Below are 22,769 nucleotides of genomic sequence, written 5' to 3'. Positions count from 1 at the left end.
CATATGCGCACAAATTTTCACATAAGCACAAAAAAAGCGAATATTCGTAATTATGAATATATAGTGCTATATTTGCAATATTCGCGAATTCGCGAATATGCTATATTCGCGATTAAAATTCGAATTGCGAATATTCGTGAACAACACTAGTCTCTGCAAATACAGTGAAGGAGTTTAAACATGCATGGGATAGGCATAAGGCTATCCTTCATATAAGATAGGGCCAGGGACTATTATTGGGATTCAGATTGTTGGGCAGACTAGAAGGGCCAATTGGTTCTTATCTGCCTACACATTCTATGTTTCTATACTGTATGGATATCAGAAAAATGGTTCCAAGCTCTTATTTCTTTATTAAATTCACTACTTTGGGGCAGGAAAGCACGATAATTAAATATGTTTCTTTAACGTTAGCTGAGCACGATGGGGGTTGGGCACTTTTTTTTAGGTACCTTTTAGCACTAAAATTGCAGACTATTATGAGAAGGAGGGAAAATGTAGTCCTATTTTTTCTCTCTAAGGGTATGTTCAAACTACGGAATTCCCGCGGAATTCCACAGGCAGATTTCCGCAAGCCGAATTCCACGGGCGGAATTCCGCAAGCCGAATTCCACGGGCGGAGTTCTGCAAGCCGAATTCCGCGGTGTGAACTTAATATTAGTGTGAATGGGTTTCCGCGAGACCCGTTCACACTGCGGAATTTCAGCGCTGCTGAAATTGTTCCGCGCAAAGAAAGAACATGTTCATTCTTTGCACAGAAGTCCGCGAGCACTGCATAGCTGTCAATGGTGACGGCTCAGTGCCGCACGGTCCTACAGCCGCCGCCGGCGGCCAGTCTGAATCTCCGCTCGCTGAATTCAGCGAGCGGAGATTCCGTTCACACACTGTAGTGTAAACATACCCTAATGGGTCGTTATAAGGATATTTTTGAGATTTTGGAAGCTGGGATACTCACTACACCCATGCATATCTATATAATAAAGTATGGGAGGAACTTAAAATTTTTTTGAAATCACATGGAGTTTTGACTTTACTTCATTATGGTCGAATAAAGCACTTAAAGAATTCCTTAAAATTAAAGATTCACTCTTTTGGATGAAAAGGGGCTTATTTATGTAAATAAATTATACGCTTTAGGTCAAATAAAGTCGTTTGAAGAGATAGCCCATAAGTATGGGGTGGCAGACAATCAGAAACATTGTTTTTTACAAATAAGTAATGCAGATCATAAACCAATAAAAGGAGAGATTTGAGATTTCAGGGATTCTATATATAAGAAAAGTTTAATTAGACTATTTCCTTATGCGTAGTTGCTGTCTGGGCATGCTGGGAGTTGTCGTTCTGCAGCGGTTGGGGGTTCACAGCTTGAAGACCACTGCTATAGAGGGTGCAAATGTATCTGAGCCCTGGAACTCAAATAATGTGAAATATGAGATGATCAAAATGGAGCCCCTGCACTAATTACTTGGGTTCTGGGGTCTGTAAGGTCCATAGTAAAAACATCAGGTTCTGTCTGTAGCAGATACTAAATCATGGCCTCTCCAATAAACAAGCAGTCATTCTGACATGTCACATGTGATGTCATAGACAGCTGGAGTCCTGACATTCCACTGACAGCCGCCCGAGCCTTCAGTCTGTAGATTGTTCCAGTGAGATTAGTGAGATTAGCGTCTTCTTCTTCTACTTGTCTGAAATGGAGCTAAAAGGTTTGGGGTTCGTCCCCCTCCTGTTGATGTTTTGGTGTGTGGCCTGGCTTGCCACCAGCTACATCATGACGGTCGTCCTCGGCCATGCCGCCTCGCCACTGATGAGCATCAGGTAAGATAAACAAGCACAAGATTCTTATTTCATGAGTTGGGAGTGAGGAAATATCCATAATAACATTGGTTTCTTTTCCTTCACAGTGACGTGGGAAATTTCTTTCCTGAAAGCATATTATTCAGAATTGGATTCATAGGGATGTCCATTGGCACTTTGCTACTAACCTTTCTTATTTATAAGTATATGGTTATGCATACTGAAGAGTTCATTGGTCATCAGGTCCTGATCCAGAGGATCCTGCTGGCCATTGTGTGGGCCTCCTGTTTTGCCACAGCTGTCATGCATGTATTTTCCCCCAAAGAATATCCCAGGATACACTTTGTCAGCACGATAATTTCAATTACATTAGAAGCCTTATACTACCTTGGGCAGTCCATCCAGATGTATAAATTACCAGGAGCAAAAAAAGTCATCCACCATAGTAGATGCACCTGCTGTGGCCTGACTTTTGTCTGTGTAATTTTCTATTTTGGATATGAAACATTAAAGGATTTATTCTATAATGATGAAGACTGGGACGAGATCCGTGAAATCCCCATCATAATCATCGAGTGGGTGATGCTTCTACTGATCCTGATAAACATTGTGACCTATTATTCCACCATGCAGAGGTTATTGTTGACCGTCTCCAGAAACAGCTGCACACTCTCTCTTAGAGTAAAAATTGATGACTTCGGGGTGTAGACCACCACGTGGGCCATCAATTGGACTTCTGGGAGAAATACTGCACAGGATACGGAAAAACATCTAAAGAAGAATAACTGGGGGACTATATATGGTGCCAGTAATCATGACAAAATAATATGAGCTGGTGATATTACCTATACAAAAAAATAAAAAAATATTTTTTTAAATATTGGTGTGTGAAGTGTAATACCTAGGTAGAAAAACAGAATCAAATTCATCATTATAACCACCCTCTGCATTACCCTGTTTATTATTTTTCAAGCAAGCACTTTGTTCTAATTCGTCCACTCTCTGGCGTGCTCCTTGTATAAGGGGTTTGGGATACCCTTTTTGTTTAAAACGATCCTCCAGGTTATCTAGTTGTTGCTGGCATTTTTGTGTGGAAGAACAATTCCTTCGGATTCTTTTCATTTGACCAAATGGAATGTTCTTCTTCCATTATTTAAGATGGCAACTGTTAAAGTCGAGGTAGCTGTGTGCATCCACCTCCTTAACCTCTTCAGGATGCAGGGCGTATGGATTCGCCCTGCATTCCGAGTCCTTAGGGACGCAGGGCGTATCCATACGCCCGTGGGAATTCCGGTCCCCACCGCTAGCCGGTTGGGGACTGGAGCCGGATGCCTGCTGAAATCATTCAGCAGGCATCCCGGCATATCGCCCAGGGGGGTAATTATGCCTATGACCTGGTGACCCGGATTTACTGGCTGATCGGGGCCTTCTCTGACGGCCCAAACAGCCATAGCCTGCAGGGGTGAGGTGGCACTGGTGCCACCTCACGATCGCCCTGATTCCTCGGCCGGTTTACCGGCCGACCAATCAGGGCACCTGCTGCGGGTGTCACTCCCGCAACCCGCTCTGCCCCTCTTCCGGAGGATGTGAGCGGGTGCAGGAAGAAGACCCCGGGTGCTGGGGACCCCGATCCCCGGCGTCCCTGTTGGGATCGGGGCCCCAGGAGCAGCGGTGGCGGCGAGGGACTGACCTGCAGCGGAGCAGAAGCAGGAGGTGAGTGACAGCCTCCTGCTGTTGCTTAGCAACAGCTCCCGGCATGCAAAAAGGGCATGCTGGGAGCTGTGGTTATGCAACAGCAGGAGGCAGACCACCACAACTCCCAGCATTCCCTTATGGGCATGCTGGGACTTATAGTTTTGCAACAGCTGGAGGCACATTTTTTCTATGGAAAAGTGTACCTTCAGCTGTTGTCTAACTACAACTCCCAGCTTGCACAAACAGCTAAAGTGCATGCTGGGAGTTGTAGTGGTACATCTGCTGGTTGCATAACTACAACTCCCAGCATGCCCATTGGCTGTCGGTGACTGCTGAGAGTTGTAGTTTTACAACAGCTGAAGCCACACTGGTTGTGAAACTCAGAGTTTTTTTTTACCTAACTCAGTGTTTCACGACCGGTGTGCCTCCAGCTGTTGCAAACTACAACTCCCAGCATGCACCGTATATATGCTGGGAGTTGTAGTTTTGCAACAGCTGGAGGCACACTAGTTGTGAAACACTGAGTAAGGTCACAAACTCAGTGATACATAACCAGTGTGCCTACAGCTGTTGCAAAACTAAAACTCTCAGCATGTACAGTCTGTCAGCGCATGCTGGGAGTTGTAGTTTTGCAACAGCTGGATGCCCCCCCCCCAATGTGAATGTACAGGGTACACTCACATGGGCGGAGGTTTACAGTAAGTATCCGTCTGCAAGTTTGAGCTGCGGCAAATTTTCTGCTGCAGCTCAAACTGCCAGCGAGAAACTACTGTGAACCCCCGTCTGTGCGACTGTACCCTAAAAACACTACACTACACTACACTACCACAAAATAAAATAAAAAGTAAAAAACACTACATATACACATACCCCTACACAGCCCCCCTCCCCTCCTCAAAAAAAAAAGAAAAACGTCTGGTACGCCACTGTTTTCAAAACGGAGCCTCCAGCTGTTGCAAAACAACTACTCCCAGTATTGCCGGAAAGCCGTTAACTGTCCAAGCATGCTGGGAGTTTTACAACAGCTGGAGGCACCCTGTTTGGGAATCACTGGCGTAGAATACCCCTATGTCCACCCCTATGCAATCCCTAATTTAGGCCTCAAATGGGCATGGCGCTCTCACTTTGGAGCCCTGTCGTATTTCAAGGCAACAGTTTAGGGTCACATATGGGGTATCATCGTACTCGGGAGAAATTGTGTTACAAATTTTGGGGGGTATTTTCTGCTTTTACCCTTTTAAAAAATGTAAAATTTTTGGGAAAACAAGCATTTTAGGTAAAAAAAATAATTTTTTTTTACATATGCAAAAGTCGTGAAACACCTGTGGGGTATAAAGGTTCACTTAACCCCTTGTTACGTTCGCCGAGGGGTCTAGTTTCCAAAATGGTATGCCATGTGTTTTTTTTTTTTGCTGTCCTGGCACCATAGGGGCTTCCTAAATGCGTCATGCCCCCCGAGCAAAATTTGGTCTCAAAAAGCCAAATATGACTCCTTCTCTTCTGAGCATTGTAGTTCGCCCGTAGTGCACTTCAGGCCAACTTATGGGGTACCTCCATACTCAGGAGAGAGGGCGTTACAAATTTTGGGGGGTATTTTCTGCTATTAACCCTTGCAAAAATGTGAAATTTGGGGGGAAACACATTTTTGTGAAATTTTTTTATTTATTTTTTTATGTATGGAAAAGTCATGAAACACCTGTGGGGTATTAAGGCTCACTTTATTCCTTGTTACATTCCTCAAGGGGTCTAGTTTCCAAAATGGGTTGCAACGTGTTTTTTTTTTTTTTTTTTGCTGTTCTGGCACCATAGGGGCTTCCTAAATGCCACATGCCCCCCAAAAACCATTTCAGAAAAACTTACTCTCCAAAATCCCCTTGTCGCTCCTTCGCTTCTGAGCCCTCTACTGCGCCCGCCGAACACTTTACATAGTCATATGAGGTATGTCCTTACTTGAGAGAAATTGGGCTACAAATATAAGTATAAATTTTTTCTTTTTACCCCTTGTAAAAATCCAAAAATTGGGTCTACAAGAACATGCGAGTGTAAAAAATGAAGATTGTGAATTTTCTCCTTCACTTTGCTGCTATTCCTGTGAAACACCTAAAGGGTTAAAACGCTGACTGAATGTCATTTTGAATACTTTAGGGGGGTGTAGTTTTTATAATGGGGTAATTTGTGGGGTATTTCTAATATGAAGACCCTTCAAATCCACTTCAAACCTGAACTGGTCCCTGAAAAAATGCGAGTTTCAAAATTTTGTGAAAAATTTGAAAATTGCTGCTGAACTTTGAAGCCCTCTGGTGTCTTCCAAAAGTAAAAACACGTCAATTTTATGATGCAAACATAAAGTAGAAATATTGGAAATGTGAATAAAAATAAAAATATTTGGAATATCCATTTTCCTTACAAGCAGAGAGCTTCAAAGTTAGAAAAATGCAAAATTTTCCAATTTTTCATCAAATTTGGGGATTTTTTGCCAAGAAAGGATGCAAGTTACCACAAAATTTTACCACTATGTTAAAGTAGAATATGTCACAAAAAAACAATCTCGGAATCAGAATGATAACTAAAAGCATTCCAGAGTTATTAATGTTTAAAGTGACAGTGGTCAGAATTGCAAAAAACGTCCAAGTCCTTAAGGTGAAAAAGGGCTAAGTCCTTAAGGGGTTAAAATAGGTGGCAGTATGCAAACAGCCATCCTGAATATAGATATTTAAATCCAGGAACTCAAATTTTTTGGGGGACTGATGCAGCGCTGCCTTTGGCAATCTCTGGCTCTGCCATATCGCTTTTTTTGAGGGGGCGTGTCGGCAGCCCCTTTGTCTGGTGGTCAACACTAGTGTTGCTCGCAAATATTCGCAATGCGCATATGGTAATTTTCACACATGCAAATTTTTGTTTATGCTAACTTTCGCATATGCGAAAATATAATGCGAATATTACGAATATGCGAATTTAGCGAATATATGACGAATATTTGTCCATATATTCGCGAAATATTGCGAATTCGAATATGGCCTATGCTACTCAACACTAGCCAGAACATCGGCATAGCCATTGACTGTCCTGGCATGCTGGGAGTTTTGCTACAGCTGGAGACACCCTATTTGGGAAGCACTGCCGTAGGGTAATTTGGTGGTGGATGCAAATCCCTAATTTAGGCCTCAAATGCACATGGTGCTCTTTCACTTTGGAGCCCTCTCATATTTCAAGGCAACAGTTTTGGGTTACAAATTTTTTTTCTCTTCTTTTACCCCTTAAGAAAAGGTAAATTTGGGGTCTACACCAGCATGTTAGTGTAAACAGAGTGTACCATATACATTTGAGGCCTGAACTGGTGATTTGCACAGGGGTGGCTGGTAGTTACAGCAGTTCTGACATAAACATAAAAAAACACCCATATGTGACCCCCATTTTGAAAACTACCCCCCTCACGTAAAGTAACAAGGGGTATAGTGAGCCTTAACATCCCACAGGTGTTTGACAAATTTTAATTAAAGTTGGAGGTGAAAATAAAAAAATGGATATTTTTTTCCCTAAAATGCTGTTGTTACCCCAATTTTATCATTTTCACAAGGGGTAATAGGAGAAAAAGCCCCACAAAATTTGTAACCCCATTTCTTTAGAGTCAGAAAATACCCCACATGTGGATGTAAAGTGGTCTTCGGGTGAACTACAGGGCTCAGAAGAGAAGGAGCACCATTGGGCTTTTGGAGAGAGAATCTGGCTGAAATTGAAGGCCAAGTGCGTTTAGGCCTCCATGGTGCCAGAACAGTGAACCCCCCCCCCCCCCAAGATGTGACCCCATTTTGGAAACTACACCCCTAATAAGAAGTGCAGTGAGCATTTACATCTCACAGGTGTCTGATAGATTTTTTTGAGCAGTGGTCTGTCAAAATGAAAAATGAAAATTTTTCATTTGCACAGCCCACTGTTCCAAAGATCTGTCAAATGCCAGTGGGGTTTAACCCCTTAAGGAACCAGCCCATTTTCACCTTAAGGACCCAGCCATTTTTTGCACATCTGACCAATGTCACTTTAACCTGTTGGGGACGAAGGGCGTATGCATACGCCCTTGCGTCCTGGTACTTAAGGACGAAGGGCGTATCCATACGCCCGTGGGAAAATCGCATCCCGCCGCTAGCCGGAACGGGATCGGAACGGGGTGACTGCTGAAATCATTCAGCAGGCACCCCGGCACATCGCCGAGAGGGGTCCCGAGACCCCCCTATATCGGCGATCGCCGCAAATCGCCGGTCAATTCAGACCGGCGATATGCGGCGATTCCGGTCCCCGCCGGCGCTTCGGGTGGGGATCGGAACGGGATGTCTGCTGAATTCATTCAGCAGGCATCCGTATCATCGCCGGGGGGGTTCTGAGAACCCCCCATATCAGCGATTGACGCAAATCACCGGTCAATTCAGACCGGCGATCTGCGGGCGATTCTGGGGCATTCGCGTCTATAGAGACGCGTTGCCCCGGAACAACTAGATGATCTGGTGACGTAACAGAGTCACCAGATCAGCCAGTAGTATGGGCTGTGAGATGGAGCAGTAATGCTCCTCCCACAGCGATTTGATTGGACAGGTCTTTTTGGACCGTCAAATCAAATCTTTTGGCTGGAGTAGATCCCTGCCTTGGTCTCCTCAAAGCTCTGCTCTGCCCAGTAACGTGTTTTAGGTGAGCAGACCAGAGCTTGTGAGGAGACCAAAAGTAAGATCCCCCCATACTGTGCCCCAGCGCCCCCCAGAGACCCCCTTTAGCCCCCTGCCCCCTTGTCCAGTCAGGGAAAGTTTGTGCTAGGCAGGGGCAGAGTTTTATTCAATAAAAATAAAAAGTAATTTTTTTTTTATTTCTGTGCAGCGCCCGCTGTCTGGGGTGTGAGGCAATTTTTTTTGTGCCAAAACCCTTACAGGGACGCTGGGCTTACCCCCATAATTTTTTTTGGGGTGTAAGTAATTTTTTTTTACCTTATTCGCTAACTTTGGCCGGACCCCTTTCCCTGTAGAAAGAGTGTCCGGCCACTGTTAGCGAATTTCCCACCTCACCAGGCTTTTTTTGGGGGGGAGTTTTTTTTTTCATTTTTTTTGTTTTCATTTTTTTATTAGCACCTTTTTTGGGGATTAGCGGTCCGTGCCCCCAGCAGCAGGTCCGTGCTGTGTGGACGGACCGTGCCCCTGTGTGCGCCTGCCCTGACCGCTGACAGTAATATATAACTGATCAGCGTTTTTTTTAGGGTTCAGGCAGGTGCTTTTTTTATTCCCCCCTTTTAGCGTCTTCTGCGCCCCCTGCCGCCACTGAGCCCTAATCAGTGGCGCACACAACTGATTAGGTACTCTCTCTTTGGAGCAGGTTTTTTTGCGTTAGAAGTACACCCTTATTTTTATTTTTTTGGTTAGTGGGTTAGGTATAAAGTAGAACCCCCCCCTACACATATACACAAAGTAAAAAACACAAACACACACACACACTATCCCCCCCCCCCATAAGTGTTAGGCAATGGCTCGCAGGGCGTTTTCAGCGGAGGAGGCATATGCCATAATTGCCTCCGACTCTGAAAGCGCCAGTGAGGGCGATGAAGACCCCACTTTCCTGGTCTCTTCATCGCTCTCCTCATCATCAAGTTCTGATGATGAGCCCCCAAGGCGGCGGACCCCCAAGGCGCCATGCGAGGCCAGATACTCCCCATGCAACTGACCCTGTGCCCCATTCTAGCACTAGCGACCATGTCGCCTGTACTAGAATGCCGGCCCACCAGGCAAGTCCACCGATACCCTCTACCAGTGAACCTGTCTGGACTACCCCAGAGAACTTTGAGCCCGTGATTCCTGGGTTTGTTGGCAACCCAGGAATCCAAATTGACATCGCCGGGTTCACATGATGGTGACACAGACAAATCTGTACGCCCAACAGTTTGTCGCCGCTCACCCGGGCTCGATTTTGGCCAGGCCCAACGGATGGTACGCTGTCAATGCAGCCGAAATTAGGACATTTTGGGGCCTCGTGCTGCATATGGGCCTGGACAAAAAGCCTAGTGTCAGGCAGTACTGGAGTGGGGACATACTATACAAGACCCCGCTTTACAGTATGACCATGACACGGGAACGTTTTGAGGCCATAAGGAAATGTCTGCATTACAATGATAATGCAGCATGTCCTCCCCAAGGTGATCCTGCCTATGACCGGCTGTACAATATACGGCCGATCATAGATCACTTTGGGGCCAAATTTATGGAGGCCTACGTTCCCCAAAGGGAGCTCTCTGTAGATGAGTCTCTCATCAGTTTTAAGGGGAGACTCATTTTCCGCCAATATATCCCATCCAAGCGGGCGAGATATGGCGTGAAGCTGTATAAACTCTGTGAGAGTACCTCTAGGTACACTTACAAGTTTAGAATATACGAGGGTCGAGATTCCCGGATTGAACCCCCAGAATGTCCCCCCACTCTGGGTGTCAGCGGGAAGATCGTGTGGGACCTTTTGCACCCACTACTAGATAAGGGTTACCACCTGTACGTGGATAACTTTTATACTAGTATCCCTCTGTTCAAATCCCTCGCCGCCAGATCTATGTCCGCTTGTGGGACCATGCGGAAAAATCAGAGAGGCCTCCCGACCTATCCCCTCCAGGTGCCAATCCCCAGGGGTGAGTCCCGTGCCCTTACCCATGATAACCTGTTGCTGGTCAGGTATAAGGACAAGAGGGATGTCCTTATGCTCACCACAATTCATGGGAATGGCACCACCCCTGTCAGTGTCCGAGGTACCGCGGCACCGGTCCTCAAGCCCGATTGTATTGTGGACTACAATCGGTATATGGGGGGAGTTGATCTCTGATCAAGTCCTCAAGCCATATAATGCCACGCGCAAAACCAGGGCATGGTACAAAAAAGTTGCGATCTACATGGTCCAGGTTGCCATGTACAACGCATATGTACTATACCGGAGCGCTGGCAACACTGGGAGATTTATACAGTTCCAGGAGGTGCTCATAAAGGCCCTGATCTTTGGTGGTCAGGGGGGAGCGGCCCCGAGCACTTCCAGAACTGTATGCACCAGGATCGTCCCCGGCCAACACTTTCCAGGTGAGGTCCCCCACACTGGAAAGAAGGGACGATCCCAGAAAAAATGCAGTGTGTCGCAGGAGGGGGATACGGAAGGACACCACCACTCAATGCGACACTTGCCCCGATCATCCGGGCCTCTGCATTAAGGATTGCTTCAGGGAGTATCACACTTCCATGGAGCGCTAAATTCTCCTTTCCAAATTTTAATTCCCCTTGACTTGACACCAATGTACACCTGTCCACAGTACATTGTCCTCGAAATTCCCCCCCCCCCCAAACAAAAAGCCCAAAACCCATTAACATAATACCCCAGTTAAGACCTCTGGTGGTATTGGGTCATATGTCAGAGTCTTTTGCATCGGGAGTTTTCAGGTTGCCTCAAATGTGCAGCGCTCTCTCTACACCTGAGCGGGGTGCGCATTTGGGGTAACAGAATAGGGACGGCCCCACACATCACATTCCCAGAATGATGAATCAGAGTATAGGGTTTGGGGTGGGCATAATTTTATACTTTTGGCTATACTCTGGGTCATCATTCTGGGTACCCAATTTTTTTATATTATGAAAATTGCAATTTTCTTTTTTCAAAAAAACTACCCTTTATCCATTCCTGGAAAATAAATCTAGGAAACGCCCGTCCATTCAAAATATGGTCACATGTGGCTGTTTCTTGTTTTTATTTTCCTCTGAATGTATGTAACTGTCAGTTACTGATATGTCAGTTAGAAACAGAGGACTCAAATGCACATTGCTCTCTCCTCCCCTGAGCGGTGTGCACATTTTCAGGTAACAGTTTAGGGACGGCCACCCCACAACACATTCCCATAATGATGAAGCAGAGCATAGGGTTTGTGGCGGGCACACGTTTTACTTTTGGCTATGCTCTGGGTCATCATACTCCGTACACAAATAGCATATCAGTTGGAAAATTGCAATTTTCCATTTTCCTAAACTACACTTCATCCATTCCAGGAAAATAACTATAAGAAACACCCGACCGTTCCAAACGTCCACTTCACCCCTATAAATATTCCTCAGGTGGTGTACTTTCTATAATGGTGTCACATGTGGGTGTTTCTTTTTTTATCTTCCTCTGAATATATGTAATCACCAGGTAATGAAATGTCATAGCCCTCAAATGCAAACATGGCTCTATGAGTCTTGAGTCCCATTATTTGCCCACACAGCAAGTTACGTCCACATATGGGGTATTTTTTTTACTCTTGAGAAATTGAGCTAAACTTTTTTGGGTCTTTTTCTCCTATTAGCCCTTGTGAATTTGCTACATTTTGTGTAACACCAGCATTTAAATGAAAAAAAAAAATCTTTTTGTTAACATGTACTGGCAACTGTTCCAAAAACCTGTGAGCTGTAAATACTCACTGTACCCCTTGTTACATTCCTTGAAGGGTGTATTTTCAAAATTTTGGTCACTTGACGTTTTTTTATTTTAGATTTTGGGTCTAAAACTCTGCCACTGCAGGGCAAATCACCACCTTAGGCGTCAAAAGTGCCCAATGCTCTTTCCCTCCTTAGCCCTGTTTTGCACCTGCACAGCACTTTACATCTACATATGGGGTATTTCCTTACTCTAACGAAATTGGGCTACAAATTTTGGGGGGCATTGGTTCCTATAATCCCTGTTAAAAAACAAAAAATGGTCTAACACTAGCAATTCAGTGTCAAAAATCAGATTTAAAATTATCATGGCCCACTGTTCAAAAAAACTGAGTTGGAAATACTCACTGTACCCCTTGTTATGTTCCTTGAGGGGTGTATTTTCCAAAAAGATGGCACAGTTGGGGGGGATCCTCTGTTCTGCCACCATGGGGGCTTTGAAAATGCACATTGCCCCCAACTACAATTCCAGCCAAAACAGCGCTCCTTCTCTTCTGAGACCTGTAGTGCACTCACCGAGCAATTTACGTTAACATATAAAGGTATTTACTTATTCATGAGAAATTGGGCTACAAATTATGGGGGGATTTTTGTTCAATTTCACTTTGTTAAAATGAAAAATTTGGGGTAACACCAAAATTTTAGTGTTAAAAATCTAATTTTTCACTTTTATAACCCACTGTTCAATAAACCTGGGAGGTTTAAGTTCTAACTGTAATGCTTATTACGTTCCTTGAGGGGTGTAGTTTCCAAAATGGTATCACATGTGGGGGGTTTCCGCTGTTCTGGCACCATGGGGGCTTTGGAAATGCACATTGCCCCCAACTTCAATTACAGCAAAATTCTCTCTCCTACAGCCAAACAACGCTCCTTCTCTTCTGAGACCTGTTGTGCTCTCGCCAAGCAATTTACCTACACATATGAGGTATTTACTTATTCATGAGAAATTGGGCTACAAATTTTAGGGGGATTTTTGTTCAATTTCACCTTGTTAAAATGAAAAATTTGGGGTAACACAAAAATTTTCGTGTTAAAAATCTAATTTTTAACTTTTACAACCCACTGTTCAAAAATATGTGAGGTATAAGTTCTTACTGTAATGCTTATTACGTTCTTTGAGGGGTGTAGTTTCCAAAATAGTGTGCCATGTGGGTTTTTTTTGCTGTTAGGACACCATGGGGCTTCCTATATGCAACATGCCCCCCCCCCAAAAAATCATACCAACAAAATTCTCTCTCCAAAATCACAAAGTTGCTCCTTTCTTTCTGAGCCATGTGGTGCGTCCGCAGAGCACTTAACATCCACATATGAGGTATTGCCATACTCGAGAGAAATTGGGCTACACATTTTAGGAGTCTTTTTCTACTTTAACCCCTTGTAAAAAGTCTAAAAATGGGGCTACAAGAACATGTTAGAGTAAAAAAATGAGATTTTGATTTTTTGCCTCCACTTTGCTGCCATTCCTGTGAAACACCTAAAGGGTTAACAAAGTTTCTGAATGTCATTTTAAATACTTTGAGGGGTGCACTTTTCATAATGGGCTCCATAATGGGGAGTTTCTCACAGAAAGGTCCCTCAAATCCACTTCAAACTTAACTGGTCCCTGAAAAAATCTAATTTAGAAATTTTCAAGAAAATTTTGAAAATTGCTTCTTTACTTTGAAGCCCTCTAATATCTTCAAAAAAGTTAAAACATGTCAAATTTATGATGCCTACATAAAGTAGACATATTGTATATGTGAATCAACATATAATTTATTTGGAATGTCTATTTTCCTTACAGGCAGAGAGTTTCAACGTTAGAAACATGCAACATTTTCCAAATTTTCATCAAATTCTGGAATTTTTCACCAAGAAATGATGCAAGGAACGCCGAAAATTTACCACTAACATAAAGAAGAATATGTCACGAAAAAACAATCTGCGAATCAGAATAAAAAGTAAAAGCATCTCAGAGTTATTAATGCTTAAAGTGACAGTGGTCAGAATTGCAAAAAATGCTTCCGTCCTAAGGGTTATAATGGGCTCCGTCCCCAAGGGGTTAAATGCAGGCATTTCTGGGACAGCAGAACATCACCCTAAAAGTGTGAATGTCCCGCCAGATTTGGGATGGTTGGAGGTATGTCTTGCCTTCGTACAAGTATTTAGTGCCACTGTGGAGACAGTGGGCAACAGTGATTTTGCACCTTGGTATAACAGAAGGCCTGCTCAACCAGTGGCTGAGGCAGGACATTGCTGTGGTCACTGATTGGATGGCCAGGTGTAATGTCACATCCCCAAACCCGGAAACACCAGACAGCAGGGACTAGAGCTATACCGACTGCGCAGGAGCGAGTAAGAGCAGGTAAGAGACGGTTCTTTTTTACTAACCCTTTCCTTGACGGTTCTTTTTTTACTAACCCTTTCCTTGACCCTTTCCTTGATAAATAAAAAAGGTTAAGGTTTATAAAAAAAAACTCTGAGGCAATATAACAATATGTTGCAGCATAGGCACTAGCACTTGGTATGAGAGCACACTTAGGGTGCGTTTACACACTAGTAGCTAGCAGCGGGTTTCCCGCTGCGAGTTATGCCACCATTGATTTAAATGGGTCCGCGGACAGTCCGCAAATCTGACACTACTGCGGACTGTCTGTGGGCCCATTCAATCAATGGTAGTGTAACTCGCAGCAGGTTTCCTGCAGCATGATAGCTGCTGCTAGTAGATGATTCGACGATTCAGGTGGGAGAAGGTAACAGCAGCATGGATTCTGTGCAGGCATTTACTTTACTATTGTTGGTAACACATACCCCTCAAGCCAAACTTGTGGTACCAACCAGTGCTAGGACCACTCAGAAATGCGCTGCCTCTATAGAAAGCAGCTGAATTAATGAATGAATGTCTCTGCTGAAAGAATGAATGTCTTGAATCTGGAGTTTCCAAGGCAGAATATCTGCTGCAGAAATTCCATAGTGGAAATGGTACACTAGAATCCCATTAAAAACAATGGGAGGCTGCTGAACTGTATTTTCCACAGTGGAACTTGGTAGTGGACTTCCACTTCCTCATGTTGTGCGAATGGGCCCCTATAAGACATGAAACCAAACAAGCTATCAAGATTGCCATTGGCCAATCAATCAGAATTTGGTTCAGAACTCGTTGGAGGACTGGGACTGGAGAAAATATATTCATCAAAATAGTCTTTTCGATTTTAATAAACAAACAAAACAGAATTAGTACTTGCAGTTTATTCATACCTAATTCATTATAATCCACACCTGGTTTTTGGTTTCACAATTGCACCAGAAGGGCACTGTGTAAGGTTGCTTTCACACATTGATGTTTTTTCTGCAGCTTTAACCCCTTCAGGACGGAGCCCATTTTGGCCTTAAGGACCGGAGCGTTTTTTGCACATCTGACCACTGTCACTTTAAACATTAATAACTCTGGGATGCTTTTAGTTATCATTCTGATTTCGAGATTGTTTTTTCGTGACATATTCTACTTTAACATAGTGGTAAATTTTTGTCGATACTTGCATCCTTTCTTGGTGAAAAATCCGTAAAATTGATGAAAAATTTGAAAATTTAGCATTTTTCTAACTTTGAAGCTCTCTGCTTGTAAGGAAAATGGATATTACGAATACATTTTTTTTTGGTTCACATATACAATATGTCTACTTTATGTTTGCATCATAAAATTGACGTGTTTTTACTTTTGGAAGACACCAGAGGGCTTTAACGGTCAGCAGCAATTTTCCGATTTTTCACAAAATTTTCAAACTCAGTATTTTTCAGGGACCAGTTCAGGTTTGAAGTGGATTTGAAGGGTCTTCATATTAGAAATACCCCATAAATGACCCCATTATAAAAACTACACCCCCCAAAGTATTCAAAATGACATTCAGTCAGCGTTTTAACCCTTTAGGTGTTTCACACGAATAGCAGCAAAGTGAAGGAGAAAATTCACAATCTTCATTTTTTACACTCACATGTTCTTGTAGACCCAATTTTTGAATTTTTACAAGGGGTAAAAGGACAAAATTTTTACTTGTATTTGTAGCCCAATTTCTCTCGAGTAAGGACATACCTCATATGTCTATGTAAAGTGTTAGGCGGGCGCAGTAGAGGGCTCAGAAGGGAAGGAGCGACAAGGGGATTTTGGAGAGTACGTTTTTCTGAAATGGTTTTTGGGGGGCATGTTACCTTTAGGAAGCCCTTATGGTGCCAGAACAGCAAAAAAAAAAAACACATGGCATACCATTTTGGAAACTAGACCCCTTGGGGAATGTAACATGGGATAAAGTGAGCCTTAATACCCCACAGGTGTTTCACGACTTTTGCAAATGTAAAAAAAAAAATAAAATTTTACCTAAAATGCTTGTTTTCCCAAAATTTTTTTATTTTTAAAAAGGGTAATAGCAGAAAATACCCCTAAAAATTTGAAGCCCAATTTCTCCCGATTCAGAAAACACCCCATATGGGGGTGAAAAGTGCTCTGCTGGCGCACTACAGGTCTCAGAAGAGAAGGAGTCACATTTGGCTTTTTGAACGCAAATTTTTCTCTGGGGGCATGCCGCATTTAGGAAGCCCCTATGGTGCCAGGATAGCAAAAAAAAAACCCACATGGCATACCATTTTGGAAACTAGACCCCTCGGGCAATGTAACAAGGGGTTAAGTGAACCTTTATACCCCACAGGTGTTTCACGACTTTTGCATATGTAAAAAAAAATTATTTTTTTTTACCTAAAATGCTTGTTTTCCCAAAAATTTTACATTTTTAAAAAGGGTAAAAGCAGAAAATACCCCCCAAAATTTGAAGCCCAATTTCTCCCGAGTACGGCGATACCCCATATGTGACCCTAAACTGTTGCCTTGAAATACGACAGGGCTCCAAAGTGAGAGCGCCATGCGCATTTGAGGCCTAAATTAGGGATTGCATAGGGGTGGACATAGGGGTATTCTACGCCAGTGATTCCCAAACAGGGTGCCTCCAGCTGTTGCAAAACTCCCAGCATGCCTGGACAGTCAACGGCTGTCCGACAATACTGGGAGTTGTTTTGCAACAGCTGGAGGCTCCGTTCTGGAAACAGTGGCGTACCAGACGTTTTTCATTTTTATTGGGGAGGGGAGGGGGGCTGTGTAGGGGTATGTGTATATGTAGTGTTTTTTACTTTTTATTTTATTTTTTGTGTTAGTGTAGTGTTTTTAGGGTACAGTCGCACGGGCGGGGGTTCACAGTAGTTTCTCGCTGGCAATTTGAGCTGCAGCAGAAAGTTTGCGGCAGCTCAAATTTGCAGCCAGATACTTACTGTAATCCTCCGCCCATGTGAGTGTACCCTGTACGTTCACATTGGGGGGGGGGACATCCAGCTGTTGCATAACTACAACTCCCAGCATGCCCGTTGGCTGTCGGTGACTGCTGAGAGTTGCAGTTTTGTAACAACTGTAGGCACACTGGTTATGTATCACTGAGTTTGTGACCTAACTCAGTGTTTCACAACCAGTGTGCCTCCAGCTGTTGCAAAACTACAACTCCCAGCATGAACGGTGCATGGTGTACGGTGACTGCTGAGAGTTGTAGTTTGCAACAGCTGGAGGCACACCGGTCGTGAAACACTGAGTTAGGTAAAAAAAAACTCTGAGTTTCACAACCAGTGTGCCTTCAGCTGTTGCAAAACTACAACTCTCAGCAGTCACCGACAGCCAACGGGCATGCTGGGAGTTGTAGTTATGCAACCACCAGATGCACCACTACAACTCCCAGCATGCACTTTAGCTGATTGTGTAAGCTGGGAGTTGTAGTTACACAACAGCTGAAGGTACACTTTTCCATAGAAAGAATGTGCCTCCAGCTGTTGCAAAACTACAAGTCCCAGCATGCCCATAAGGGCATGCTGGGAGTTGTGGTGGTCTGCCTCCTGCTGTTGCATAACTACAGCTCCCAGCATGCCCTTTTTGCATGCTGGGAGCTGTTGCTAAGCAACAGCAGGAGGCTGTCACTCACCTCCAACGATCCAGCCGCACAGGTCAGTCCCGCCGCCGCAGCTGCTCCTGGGGCCCCGATCCCAACAGGGGCGCCGGGGATCGGGGTCCCCAGCACCCGGGGTGCACGTCCCGCACCCGCTCACGTCCTCCAGAAGAGGGGCGGAGCGGGTGCGGGAGTGACACCCGCAGCAGGCGCCCTGATTGGTCGGCCGGTAATCCGGCCGACGAATCAGGGCGATCGTGAGGTGGCACCAGTGCCACCTCACCCCTGCAGGCTCTGGCTGTTCGGGGCCGTCAGAGACGGCCCCGAACAGCCAGTAATTCCGGGTCACTGGAGACCCGATTGACCCGGAATCGCCGCAGATCGCTGGACTGAATTGTCCAGCGATCTGCGGCGATCGCCGACATGGGGGGACATAATGACCCCCCTGGGCGATATGCCGGGATGCCTGCTGAACGATTTCAGCAGGCATCCGGCTCCGGTCCCCAACCGGCTAGCGGTGGGGGCCGGAATTCCCACGGGCGTATGGATACGCCCTCGGTCCTTAAGGACTCGGGATGCAGGGCGTATCCATACGCCCTATGTCCTGAAGAGGTTAAAGGGGTACTCCCATGGAAAACTTTTTTTGTTGAGATCAACTGGTGCCAGAAAGTTAAACAGATTTGTAAATTACTTCTATTACAAAAAATCTTAATCCTTCCAGAACTTTTTAGGTGCTGTATACTACAGAGGAAATTTTTTTCTTTTTGGATTTCTCTTATGTCATGACCACAGTGCTCTCTGCTGAACTCTGCTCTCCATTTTAGGAACTGTCCAGAGCAGGTAAAAATCCCCATAGCAAACCCCCATATGCTGCTCTGGACAGTTCCTAAAATGGACAGCAGAGGTCAGCAGAGAGCACTGTGGTCGTGATATAAGAGAAATCCAAAAAGAAAAACATTTCCTTTGTAGTATATAGCCCATAAAAAGTACTGGAAGGATTAAGATTTTTTAGTAATTTAGAAGTAATTTACAAATCAGTTTAACTTTCTGGCACCAGTTGATTAAAAAAAAAAAAAAAAAAGTTTTCCATGGGAGTACCCCTTTAACTGTAAATGTCTCCTAATGAGGAAGTTTGACAGGGTGAACTGCCATTGGCTTCTCACCCTGTCAATCGCTCTTGTGCCCGAGGACTGAATTAAGCCTCTAGTCACAAGAGGCTGTGCTCTAGTGCTTGAGTGACATCATCTGACGCCTGGGCCCAAAGGAAGAGGAAAGTGGAGAAGTAAGCCGCAGGAGTAAGTATGGCTGTTCTGTAGACTGTGTAGTATATGCCAAGGCAGGTCTCCTACACAGGCTGCTTCCTTCTGCTCCCCATTGCGTCAACTGCACAAACAGAGTGCCACAATTTAGCTGCTAGCCATAATGTCTGTCTGTGTGTGTGTGTGTGTGTGTGTGTGTGGGGGGGGGGGGGACTTTACTACCTAACTAGCTAATATGGGAGACTATCTACTACCTTCCTGCCTAGCAAATATACGAGACTAACTACATAGCTAAAGTGGAACTCTACCTAGAAAGCTTAAATGGGGGTTTACCTACAGGGAGCAATCTGGGAGGTATACCTACAGGGAGCAACTATCTCTGGGGAGGTCACTACCTACTCGGTGCCCCGATGTGATGAGGAAACTATTTAAAGGGCCCTGTCTACCTAATCGAGCAACCTTACTACGTAATGGGGGAGCTCTACCAACTGTTCCCCCCCAGGCAACTCTACTGTGCGGGACATCCAGGGGCATTATTACAGTTTGGGGCAGTATATGTTTTGGAAAAGCACAGAGCCTAAAATGATTTTTCAGGCACATTTTTCAAAGATGAGTTGTAGCTAGGATCACGGCCTGAGCATGGATTGAGAAGAAAAAGTGAACTACTCTCATCGGAAAAGATGTCACCTGTGAGTCACCAGTTATAACTGCACTGTAATCACTTATATGGTCTTTAGTGGTATTGAAGGCGGTTGTTGTCAGTCTGTCAGTATAGAAGGCCCTCCTAATCAAAGGCTGGGTCCACACTACGTTTTGTCCCATACGGGAGCGCATACGGCAGGAGGGAGCTAAAAGCTCGCGCTCCCGTATGTGACCGTATGCGCTCCCGTATGCCATTCACTTCAATGAGCCGACCGGAGTGAAACGTTCGGTCCGGTCGGCTCATTTTTGCGCCGTATGCGCGTTTACAACCGGACCTAAAACCGTGGTTGACCACGGTTTTAGGTCCGGTTGTAAAAGCGCATACGGCGCAAAAATGAGCCGACCGAACGTTTCACTCCGGTCGGCTCATTGAAGTGAATGGCATACGGGAGCGCATACGGTCACATACGGGAGCGCGAGCTTTTAGCTCCCTCCTGCCGTATGCGCTCCCGTATGGGACAAAACGTAGTGTGGACCCAGCCTAAGAAAAGGTAGAGAAAGGAAGATCAGCTCACCACAGTTCAATTGATGGGAGGATCCCCAGGTGTGAATGCTGGAAGCACGGATGAGGAGCCGCCTCTCCTTGTAGACAAAGAGCAGAAAATGGATTGGATCCAGCTCCCAGAGAAAAAATGGTGTATAAAACTTAACGTTTAATGTTCATGTTAAAAACAATTCGCCATAGAGATGGCAAGTGACATGTCACTCCTAAAACCGCATTCACTTGGTTTTAGGAGTGACGTATCACTTGCCATCTCTATGGCGAATTGTTTTTAACATGAACATTAAACGTTAAGTTTTATATACCATTTTTTCTCTGGGAGCTGGATCCAATCCATTTTCTCCTCCTAATCTAAGGCTGACAAAATTATTGCTGTTAAAGAGTAGTGATGAGCGGCACTGCCCATATTCGAATTCACGATATTTTGCGAATATATAGACGAATATTCGTCTTATATTCACGAATTTCGCGTATTCGTTATATTCGCATATTCGAGGAAGAAAACAGTGAGGGGGTGGGCAACTTTACTATTGGTTGCTAGGGATGTTGTTGATAACCTCTGACAAGTGTATTTGCATCATTCTAATTGGCCCACAAGTGAAAAGAAGGAATATGCGAATATTCACATATGCGGGGAAAAAGTGAATATTCGTAATTTTTTATATATAGCGAATATATTCGCAATATTCGTGAATTTGCAATATTCGCAATAAAAATTTGAAATGCGAATATTCGCGCCCAACACTATTAAGGAGGTATTCCCATTTCGCATATGTGGACGTTGTTAGGAGGTGTGGATGGGGGAGTGGTTGGGGGCGTTGCTTGTCCCTTTGCTCTTAGCAAAAGTTAGGAGGTATGGATAAGAGACATGTTTTTTTTTCTTTCCATTATTCAAACCCTCCTTGACCAGATTTAAAAAAATAAAAAAATAAATAAAAAAAAAAACGTTTTGCCAGGACAACCCCTTTAAAGGACATCTGCAGCATTACAAACACTTATCCCCTATCCTCAAGACATCTCCCGTGCAGGGGGCGTGCCAGCCGCAGCATGACGTTGCGGCCGGCATGCCTCCTCCATACATCTCTACGGGAGAGGCGTGGAGGCAGCATTCGTGCCTCCCGCATCCCCCATAGAACTGTATGGAGACGGGGAGGAGACAAGGCGTCACTGTCGACCTCTAGGTCGACGCTACGCGCCTTAGCGCTCACCATGAGTGCTTATGGCGGTGCCCCGTTAGGGAGATCGGGGGGGGGGGGGGGGGTCCGACCGCTGCGGTCAGACCCCCCCCCCGCGATCAAACACTTATCCCCTATCCTGTGGATAGGGGATAAGTGTAATGCCGCTGCAGTTGTCCTTTAAGTTCACACCACGTTATTGCAATACAGTTCCCGTATACATTTTCAATGTGAAAACCGTATGGAACCGTATTGGAAACCGTATGCATTGACTCTCCATTGAAAACCATATGCTAAAAGATGCATCCGGTTGTTTCCATTTTGCATCCTGTACGGTTTTGTCAGGTTTTTTTCCTGTACCCAAAACCGTAGTCTACCACAGTTTTTGGTCCGGTTGAAAAACTGTATTAAACCGTATGCGTTTTTTTTAAAACATGGGAGTCAATGGGAACCGTACAGAACTGTATGTGCATATGGTTCCATCCGGTTTTCACCGTACGGTTTTTGACTTTGCAGTTTTTTTTCTTGGAATTTCAATCAAACAAGTAAAACTGTATTCAAAATGGAGTGAAAAGTTAAAAACGTATACTTTTTTTTCTTAAAAAACGGATGCAACCGGACATCATTTTTCAAACCGTATACGGTTTTTAACTGTATATGGGTTAAAATTTGTACACATGTTTTGATACAGTTTAGTCCGGTTTTGAGGAATCCGTTTTTCCTCAAAAACCTGATACGGGAACTGTATTGCAAAAACGTGTTGTGAATGCACCCTAACGTGTAATACTAGCCTTATTAGTTCTGCTAGGTGGGGTGGTCCTGGTATGGAGGCTGCCAGACATGACATCCCTTCTGTGCTACATTAGACCTTCAGGAAAGCAAATCTCTACTATTGTATTTGGAAATTAGTATTACGTTACATGTACATATCAATCTGCAACACAGTCAGGAAAAAACAGTAACTAATAATAATGAAAGCAGCAGGGAGGTGTGAGAGCGCCCTCTGCTGCCAAACACCTGTAGCGCTCTTTGCGCCGGAGCCTCCAGTCCTCCAGACCTTATCCCAGCATGCATCGCGCCGCCCCTGCTGCATCACGAGCAAAACTTGAGCATGCGCCGCTGACGGCCTTTCCTCCTGTGGGAAGATGGCGAGTGTCGTGCTTCAGCCGGAGCCCCACGGGGTGAAGGAGAACGGGCATCCACATGTGAACGGAGAGCTGGAG

At 44.7% G+C, this 22,769-nt stretch overlaps 1 protein-coding gene across 1 annotated transcript; it reads left to right on the top strand.

Annotated features, from left to right (window-relative positions):
* The first annotated feature begins 1,659 nt into the window (after window positions 1-1,659).
* LOC130369270 (uncharacterized) lies at window positions 1,660-2,634 on the top strand. The gene is made up of 2 exons (XM_056574313.1): window positions 1,660-1,818; window positions 1,905-2,634. Exons 1-2 carry the CDS (start codon window positions 1,694-1,696, stop codon window positions 2,503-2,505), a joined length of 726 nt encoding a protein of 241 aa, XP_056430288.1. The 5' UTR covers window positions 1,660-1,693; the 3' UTR covers window positions 2,506-2,634.
* Window positions 2,635-22,769: the final 20,135 nt, after the last annotated feature.

This window comes from Hyla sarda, chromosome 4, assembly GCF_029499605.1.
Source record: "Hyla sarda isolate aHylSar1 chromosome 4, aHylSar1.hap1, whole genome shotgun sequence".
Taxonomy (NCBI): Eukaryota; Metazoa; Chordata; class Amphibia; order Anura; family Hylidae; genus Hyla; species Hyla sarda.
The sequence above is the reverse complement of the archived record's forward strand: the minus strand, read 5'-3'. Positions and strand labels throughout refer to the sequence as shown.